Source organism: Anoplophora glabripennis, unplaced genomic scaffold (assembly GCF_000390285.2).
Source record: "Anoplophora glabripennis isolate ALB-LARVAE unplaced genomic scaffold, Agla_2.0 scaffold175, whole genome shotgun sequence".
NCBI lineage: Eukaryota > Metazoa > Arthropoda > Insecta > Coleoptera > Cerambycidae > Anoplophora > Anoplophora glabripennis.
This window is the reverse complement of record NW_019416926.1, coordinates 330,853-341,425: the sequence shown is the minus strand read 5'-3', so window position 1 is coordinate 341,425 and position 10,573 is coordinate 330,853. Positions and strand designations below refer to the sequence as shown.

Genomic DNA, 10,573 nt, shown 5'->3' with positions numbered 1-10,573 from the left:
AATAATAATAATAATAATAACACAACTTTATTTCAAAATAACAGTGCAATGTACAAAACAGTAGTGTAGTTTACACCATCAGATGAAATAGTAGTCAAAAATATAACAATAACAAAACAAAACAAAGAAAACATAGATGGATGATCAATGATACATTACTGTTAAAGCAAACATTAATTTTGTAAATATTCATTTAAACTGTATGGTTCCAAATTTAATAACATTTTGTGTATATATTTTTTGTACTGGGATAAACTCTGGGTATTTTTCACCTCTTGAGGGAGTTTATTATAGAATTTTATGCAAGTATAATGAACATTCTTCTCAGTTAATGTTAAATGATGTATGGGAAAGATTAAATTTGTATTTCTAGTATAGTAAAAGTTAGTTTGAAAACATTCCCTAAATAAATTCTTATTTTTAAAAGTGAAAAGTAAAATTTCTTGGATATATACGGCAAAAACTGTTAATAAACCATTTGACCTAAATCTTCCACGGCAAGACACACTTTGTGCGAGCCTCAACAAACACCTCAAAGTTCTTTTTTGAGAAATGAACAACCTATTTATGTGGATACTTTGACCAAAGAAAATTATTCCATATCGGAATACAGACTCAAAATTTGCATAATAAATCACTTTGAGGGTTTTGAGATCCAAATACTTAGTCAACACCCTAATACTATAGCATACACTATTCAACCTTTTTTCAATGCACTCGATATGAAAGGACCAACTAAGTGTGTCATCTAAGTGTATTCCAAGAAACTTCATATTTTCTTCCACTTTGCAGCTCATAGTGTTACTTAATTTGAAACTGTCCGGAGATATATAGCTGCTTTGTCTTGTTTTAAATAACATAACTTTTGTCTTATCCTGATTTACAACTAATTTATTTTTACTGCACCAATCAAGTATTCTATTGTAAACATATACAATTTTTTCTCGTATATCACTAAAATTTGACCCACAAATAAGAACGGTTGTATCATCAGCATACTGGACACAATAACCCTTTGTGCCGTCAATGTGTAGTGGCAAATCATTTACAAAAATCAAAAACAACAGCGGTCCCAGGATACTCCCCTGAGGAACCCCAGTTGTAATTGGTACATACATCGAAGAGCAGGTTATCCCACTTTTAGTAATAGTGACCTTTTGTCTACGATTCGTTAAATATGACCGAAGCCAATCCAGAAGACTGCCACGGATCCCATATTGTTTGAACTTATTTATCAATATATACACTGAAACTGAAACTGAATTATACACTGAAACAAAGTCTCCTTTACTTCGCTCACTACACAATTTCGTATCGTTATTGTTAACTCATTCCCTGATCCTTTAGGGAGTCACTGATTGAACTATGTTGATCGTAGAGAGTGCCAAATTACGGTGTACCTGATTTTGGATCCTCTTCTTATGGATTTTGCATATTTTTAATGCGAGGATAGCAGCCACCATAATCACTCACTATAATGTATAATAATTTTGACATCCATCGATATTCTTTTAATATAAAATTTGAATTAACACCAATTTTGATTAACTCTTGCTCCTTTGAATGAGAGTGGTCCATTTTAAAGTTGATAACTTCAATAAAACTATTTTTGAGAAATTAAATAAGAAAGTAACAAATTAATTTGATTTAACTTCTGGGGGATAATTTTATAACATCACTATTATTAGATAGGTACTTTCTCTTAATGTTGGCAGGATAAAATATTGATGTTTTCTTCATAATGGTTAATCAGTTATAGTTTTTAATTGATTAATTGCAAAGCGTTTATATAAATATACAGGGTGTTCCTTAATGACATTCAAAAAATTAAGGGTGTGATTCTACATGGAAAATTAATGATGGTTCGCTTTATAAACTATGGTCTAAAAATGTTCAGTTGCAAAAATACGGGTTTAGAATTTTTTGAAAATGAAGGAAATTAATAATTAATATTTTCGAAATAGCTTGAGATATTTCAGTGATATTTAGTGCGAAATGATAGTTAATAAAAGCCCCTGTTTTTTAATACAAACATAATTTTTAGTTTTAACAGTGGTGTACGTACGAGCACTGACTAATATTTTTAAAGAAAAAAATGGTACAATATATTTTTGAAATCCTCGTTGAATTTGAAAGATAAGAGCTCTCTCAAGTTTTTGTCCTGCGATGCGCTATTTTTGAGTAAATAATTAATCATTTATAAAATTATTAATTTAATAGCAAAAATTAAATATATTACAGGTTGGCAGCTGCGTGTAATGAACAACATCAATTAACAATATACAACAATTAACAACATACAACATTAACATAACATTACAACTAATATCAAACTATTATTACAAAAATTGTTGAAAATGACCATCACTTAATATGCATGCTTCCGCCCTCCTTCTCATGCACTCGTGGAAATTTTCCACTTATTTTTTTATTCTATCACATGCTGTAATTATTCTTTCTCTTAATTCCTCTATTAATGGAACTTGTGTTAAGTTGGCCCTATAAAAAGAAATCTAAGCTTTTGACGTCGGGGGACCTTGGTAGCCATTCTTGAGGCTCACCGTGGCCAATCCAACAATTTGGATAAACACTTGATAAATAATTGCGAACCATTACACATCGTTGATCGAAAATTGTTATTGGAAATGGGTTTCCTTTATGGCATGTGGATACTCATCTGCCCACAAATGATTGTTGTAAAAATTTTGACAAATTAGCTTCATCCGTGAACAGAATGTGTGATTCAAATTGCGGATTTTGTGCAACATTATGAAGATACCACTGACAAAAGGTCACACGCTTTGGAAAATCTCTAGGAAGTAATGCCTCTACTCTTAAAGTGTGGTACGGATATAACAACTAACGTTCTCCAAACAATTTGGTGGCAAATATTCAAATATCTAGCGATCTTCCTTGTAGTCGTTTCAGGATGTTCTTTGACTTCGTGCAGCACCACTTCCTGAATTTCAAGTATTCTTATATTTCGAGATCTACCTTCAGATGCACGTTTTCGGACACTATCAGTTTCAACAAGACGACGATAAATATTAGAAAAGGTTCGACTATCCGGCAACGCACGGTTGGGATATCTCTGGTGATAAATACATCTGGCTTATTCTTGCATTACCATTGGCGAGGCCATACACGTAATGCATTTGCACCACTTCAACATTTAAATAAATCATCATTAATAACAAGATTGTAAAAATAAGATATTCACAGCTAACAGATTGGAACGATAGATACTTACTTCAAAATGTCAGAAATGCAAGTGACACATTCCAGGCCAACTAGGTTTATTGCAAAATTGTTTTCTTCAATTACATTAATTAATTACGGACAATACAACTGGTTTTATTTTTTTACTCAAAAACGGCGCATCGTAGGACAAAAACTCGAGAGCTCTTATCTTTCGAATTAAACTGGGATTTCAAAAATAATTTTATTTGGAAAATAACTATTGGCTTATAGGCACACCACTGTTAGAGCTAAAAATTATGTTTGCATTGAAAAACATGTGCCTTTATCTATCACTATCACTATGTTGGTACTAAATATTATTGAAATATCTCAAGCGGTTTCAAATATTAATTAATTTCCTTCTTTTTCTTAAATTTTTAACACCCCGTATTTTCGCAACGGAACATTTTTGGACCATAGTTTATAAAGCAAATTATCGTTAATTTTCGCATGTAGAATCACACCCTAAAACATTTGGGATCATTAAGCTTAACATTTTGTAAACTATATGCAATGCAGTCTAAAACTATACCTACTTTATAAATGCTAATATATATTTTATTAATTGCACATAAACAGAAAGTATTACAGGTTCAAAACAAAGAGTCGATTCTTGCTTGTGTATCAAATGAATTAGATCTGAAAGTATAGATGAACTGATTTTTCATCCATTCTAGTCCCTAAATATTTATAGTCCAGTAATCACGTAATTTACCTGGGAAAATTTGCGGAAGTTTTGATATTTGGTGTATGTAATATGTAATTTTGAACTGTTTTTTCCGATTTTTTATTTTTCCACCTCGTATCTTTGCCGCTGGAGCTGCTATTCAAAGAAAAAAGTGACCTGAAACCAATTTTTGAATATATCTTGTTTCTGGTTGATTTTCTAACAAAAATTATTTTGTACTAAAAAACTACACAATTTTCTCTACAAAATGGGTCTATCATTTTGTTCATAAAACTAAATGTTTTCACATACGAGAATTACAAAGTTTACCAAGTATGTAAGTAACGTGCAAAACAATACGCATTTAACGTGTTAAGTTTGCCGCTCGGATGCAACAGTTGACCATTGATTTAATGTGTTGCAAAAAAATTCTAATTTTCACGAAGTTATAAAAGTATTTAAATAAGAAGATGCTGACAAAGAAAGTGTAGCTAAAGCTGAAGAATACTGTCTTCTCAGACTTTACTGCTGGAATAAAAAGGAATTTATACCTCTGAACACTCACAGGCCCAATGCTTCATAAAATCAGCATACAGAAATAAATTTAACATCACCTCATTGCCTCCTGCAGAAGCAGCAGCAAGACAACATTAGTTTCAAATGTATCGTCAGGTAATGGATTGGTAACAAAAATCCTACAGATCAATGAGGATGGAAGAAAGACAAAAATGGTCTTGTCCCTCTGACTACACTCCCAGTACTTGCTCCAGAAGTTCTTAAACTAATTTCTTGTAAATGCAAGAAAAGATGTCGGGGATCATGTGGATGTAGGAAAGCAGGGCTCAACCGTTCTATAATTTGCTTAAACTGTGACAATATCATTGAAAGATAGTGATGACGATGAAGACACTGATATGATCTTATAAGGGGAAGATAAGGTAATCGGATTTTTGTAATTTTTGATATTTATGGTACGTGTAGTTTGGACCTTAAATAAGAATTTTTCAAAGTGGTTCGACGCAACGTTCATAAATTACCGAGATAATCAATTTTAAAGTTTTACCTGACCGCTAAATCCACTAGATGCGACACATTCTTCAATTGGGAGCGTGGCCTAATTGGTAGCGTTCGGGTCTGATAGCAAGGAGATCGCTGGTTCGAGTCCGTCATGTGGCATTTTTTTTTATGCACCATATGGTTTTTTATTATTTTTTTCATCTTGAAAATTATGAACAAACAAAATATAATAATTACTCATATGTATGTAGCAATATTCTTCAAATATTTCATTAAAATGCAGAATTGGTTGATAAACAATATTCATTATGAATTAACAATAAGGTTTCATTAAAAAAAACAAACAAACGAGGTCAGGTAGGATGTTCTTTTATTTTATATTTATGTTAGTATTTGACATTTTACGCAGTGTGGCACGAGCCAGTATGGTAGTTATCATAGAAAAATGGGAAGCTGAAGTTTTTTAAGCGTCTAGCTTTCTTTTTCTTTTTTTATCTTGAAAATTATGAACGAACGAAATATTATAAGTGTTTGATTAAAATTTTGAGCTAGGTTGTATGGATCATCCACCGTGTTTAGAAAAACCGCTTACAGAACACACCTGTAATATATTTGAACACTATTTTACTTTTTAACAAGTTTAGTGTTCGGCTTCCATAGTTCGTCTCTCTACATTTTTGTTACAAGAATTAATGAGGTTGCCGATTTGTTAATTCAGCAATATTTCATAACGCTAAAACTACAACTAACAACTTATTTTATACTAATGTAAGTAGGTCGGTACAATGTCCCAGTGTATTAAGTTATACAGGATGAGTTACTTTCTTGGGACATTACACACCTGCTTGGACATAAAAAGTTTCGGTAAATTCCACAAAGGGTAGAGAAACATCGACGTGCTAGATGCTTAAAAAATGTCTGCTTCCCATGTTTCTATGATAACTATCATTCTGGCTTATACCACACTGCGTAAAATGTCAAATACTAAAAATAAAATAAAAAAACATCCTACCTGACCTCGTTTGTTTTTTTTTTTAAAGAAACCTTATTGTTAATTCATAATAAATATTGTTTATCAACCAATTGTGCATTTTAATGAAATATTTGAAACATATACATATGTAGTCATTAGAATAATTCGTTTGTTCATAATTTTCGAGATAAGAAAACGAATAAAAAAACCATATGGTGCGTTTTGAAAAAAAAAATTTCGCCACGAGACTCGAACCACCGATCTCGTGACTGTCAGACCCAAGCGCTACCAACTAGGCCATGCTCCCAGCTGAGGAATGTGTCGCATCTATTGGATTTAGCTGGCAGGTAAAACTTCAAAATCGATTATTTTGGTAATTTATGAACGTTGCGTCAAACTACTTCAGAAAATTCTTATTCAACGTCCAAACTACACGTACCATAAATATCAAAAATTATAAAAATCCGATTACCTTACCTTCTCCTTGTTAGAACCACTGTGTAATAAAATTGATACAAAAAGTAGAGAAAGAAGCTACTGCGCCTGAAGAATCGATCCCACACGACTATGACACTTCGTTGCCTTCAACTTTCAAAAACATCGATAAAGCTGGTCCATCAGAGGTATCAAAGCGAAAGAACTTATTGTAATTTCATTTTTATTACCCTTTTCTATTACCTCATGGTGGTGTAGAAATGGATATTACTTTTCACTGCATGTTAAATGATGACCTTTGTTAGTCTCCTATCCCAAACGGGTCGGTTTTATGAAAAAAATGGTTAGAACCTATTTTGTAGCAAATTTCCTGGTCTTTAATTTATTACATACTTAACTATTTTTAGCTGCAACGAGTAATGAGATATCTAAAAAAATCTGTTTTAACAATACTCGTATATTATAATATGGCGGTGCCGGAGGCAAAGATACGAGGTAGCAAATGAAAAATTTGAAATGAGAAGCTCAAAATAGGTAAAACTGCAGAATATCAAAACTCCACAAAATTTTCCAGCTAAAGATAATTTAATGCACTGGACTGGACTACTAGGCAATTGAACATATTTACATATACGTTGAAGCAAAGCTGCCAGAATCCATGTGACGATTTCAAATTGTTACTGGTGACATAACTTGACTACAGAAACTGAATCAGTTGATCTGAGAAAGGACACGGCAGTAGCCGAAGCAGCCAAGGCTTGCCTACTGAGGCGAACCAGGGCTGTGCGGCAAAACCGTACTTAGTGGGTTCGAATCCTGCATACGGCAGGAAAATTCGAAGAAATTTTCCTGTCGTATCTATAGATGTTTGTGATTGTTAAGGTAGAGGGTAGTGTAAGTTAGCAGGCAAAAAGAGCCAAGCATGGCCTAATTGCTGGTAAGCTTCATGACCTTTACCTTTTTTGATCTGAGACAGAGTTCTTTCGGTTATGATTTGGCAATCATGATTAAATGAAAATGTCTACTGATGCATTGATTGACTCCTCTGATTCAGATTTGTGCATAATGAAGAGTTGTGACCGAAGTCTGAGTGAACGGATGTCTTGAGTGAATTGAGGCTTTGTTTAAATTTAAAATTACCTTATCATTAGATCCTAATGGTCGATTGAAAATCAGAAATTATTTAAACTAATTTGATTTATATAATTAATAATTCTCAATTATATGCTACATTTAAAATACCTAATAAATTGTAAGTATCATAATTTGTGTTATTATAGCTTATAATTCTACCGGTTTTTTCTTATAGCTATTTGCTCGGTTATTTGAATGTATTATGGTATTTTTAACTAAATCAAGCAAACGTCATTTACTGAATTATGTAAATATATAAAATATGTAACACAAAATAAGTAAATCTATTAAAACCGAAAAGTGTATGTGTTTAAAAGTGTAACTCAAAGCGAGACAGTATCACTAGCAGAATAGGTGATGTATTGAATTCGAGTCATAAGTCTTGTTTCCTAATAATGAGTCTTATTCCCCATGATTACAAATTGCTTGTGGCAAATATAGAAAATGAAACATTAAATAAAAGTTGAGCTTGTGTTAATGATGTCAAAAACCAGGCCAGGCCAAACTCCGGTACAAAAAGTCTGATCATTCCCCTGTATATCATATAAAAAGGAAAAACACCCGGACTTATAATTTTTACACCACAATTCCCATGGCATAATTATTGTCACAGGGATGTAACCAACTAACACAACTATTACGGTACCTACCTCATTTTGCAATGCACATTATATGATACAAAATACAGATACTTGTATCTGAAAATATGTTACTGTATATTTTTACATTTTTAAAATACTCAGTTTTTTGCCAAAAGTAGTTGATTTTATATCTACTTAATATGAATTTGTGTTTTTAATAATATAAATGTTGAATTTTAAGCATTAACATATTAAAAAATGTTTTTTCAGAAGTTTTATTACTAAAAGCAGTACCGAGGTTAGAACCTACCTACGAAATTTTTTTGTATATTTAAATACCAAATTGTATCACTTTCATTATAAACAATGAAGTGAAGAAACAGCACTTAATTATCAAATAATATAGCTAACTTACCTGTTGTTCAAATTTTTGTACTTTGATATCCATTTCTATTATCATAAACTGTTTATTTCCAACTAATTTTAAATACACATTACATTTGCTTACGAATTAAAATTTTATTGATTTAATTGATTTAAAAATGGTTGCACCACTGGTCTCATTTATTATAATTATTTATGATTCGTATTTGATATTTAATATATTTAATATTTCTACCTGCAAACTACTCATTGCCTATATTCAGTCAACAGAATCGATGGTTAGGCCGTATTCTTTTATTTATCTATTCTACGCAATGGACTACGTACAGCCAATCAGAAATTAGAATTGTTTAAACAAACCAATAATATTATATGGATGAAATCCACAGCACCAAAACAGCGAATAGAAGAACACGGCTTAATTCATCGATTCGGTCGGCTGAATGTACCCATCCATCGATTTTATAACCTAATGCATATTTAATACTACTATAGCCCTTGTTTATAAAATATAAGTTAGACCACCAGTCAAAGGCCGTTTTCACACTTGTGGTCCCTTTAAAGGAACGCTGTACACTAATATGGGTTAACCCATTAGTGTATGAAGTTTCCCTGTAAGTGTGGTAGGGAAGTATTTGTTTATGTAAGGTTATAGGGGGTGAAATAATTATATTCTACGATGTATAGCATCAAAAAACTTTAATAAAAATAGTAGAACCGTCCCTTAAAAGGGACATTGTACCTATAAAACAGTGAGGCTTTAACGAACATGGTACCTAATATTTAAAACAATTTTTGGGGTGTAGTCCAATATTACACTTAGAGCAAATAAAATTCGATTTCTTTCCGCATAAGTACCTACTCTACATCTATATATCTGTTGCTGAATACTATCTGGCCAAGGATTATTTCCATGGTACCCAGATGGCGGCGCGTGAACATTGATTGAATGTGTTCTGCTTAGGGTTGTTACATTTGTTGAATTGAATTCCGGGCAGGGATGGGCGGGTAGGCAATGTCGACTTAGACAATGCAATTGTCTACGCGTAGACAATGATCTAGATGAAGACTTAATTTGGAAGAGTCGACAATGTAGACAATGTCGACAATGTCAACAATTAAGAAACTCTCAAAACTAGAAAAAGGTGTTTTTATTTTAAACGAAATACCCTGTATATTATTTAAATTTTGAAAAATATTCTGCTGTCAGAAAAAATAAATGAATGGAAATGTAACCCACTAAACACGAAACGTAAATGAAACGTTGCAAATGAGATGTTTTACTAAACAATTGAAACATTAACTAGAAACGTTTCTGTTTCATTACAGAAATGTAGCACGTGAAAACTTATTTAGTGAAACATAGCTGAAACGTTACAATTGAAGAGAGTTTGAAACATTACTCGAAACATTACCTTTCGATCTCGGAAACATAACAGACGAACAACCCTTTGCTATTTTTGCTTATCTTATGGAACAATCGGCATTAGTTAAATTTTGCTCTCAATCCCCAATCCTTCTCAAGCGTTAGTTCATTTGCCTTTGTTATATACACATAATTAGAAAAAAATGTGGTAGCATATTTATAACACAAGTCTAGAAAAAATGTAATGTTTGTGACTTGCGTAGACTGCGCGTAACAGCCCGAGTTTATTTGTTTCCCGTGTGTCGTTTCAATTCGTATTATGTTAGGTTAGGTTTGCGGTTTGTCAGTTTGCTTGGTTTCGTTGTTATTCATCTTTACTTTGACGCTATTTTATGTGATAATTTGTAGTGTGTGCAGTTGTGGTTATTGTAAGGTGCATATAAAATAATGAATATTGATGCAAAATGTTTAAAACGATATGTGTGAAGAGATTTCCAATTTTGCGTCACATCTACCTAAATATAGTTATACCCACTACCTATTACAGACAAAGACAAGGACAAGGGACAAGAACTAAGAAAATGGAACAACAACTATACGTTTCGATATAATTTGAAGAGCAACTACTTAGTCAGTGAGAACTATTTGAAATATGGATGAATCAAGTGAAATAGACGTCATTTATTTTATATTTTGTACAAATGTTTATATTTGTTTATGTGTATAGGCATGCTTAAATAAAAGAGTTTAGGTATACCTACAGATATTTACTTTGT

The 10,573-nt window shown here is 32.1% G+C and overlaps 1 protein-coding gene across 1 annotated transcript in view; it reads right to left on the bottom strand.

Annotated features, from left to right (window-relative positions):
• The window catches only part of LOC108904788 (protein king tubby), a 113,216-nt gene extending 104,618 nt beyond the window's left edge, over positions 1-8,598 (bottom strand). Inside the window, exon 1 of the mRNA XM_018707464.1 lies at positions 8,463-8,598. Coding sequence (XP_018562980.1) covers positions 8,463-8,507 — 45 coding nt within the window. The 5' untranslated portion in view covers positions 8,508-8,598. The remainder of the gene's footprint in view (positions 1-8,462) is intronic.
• Positions 8,599-10,573: the final 1,975 nt, after the last annotated feature.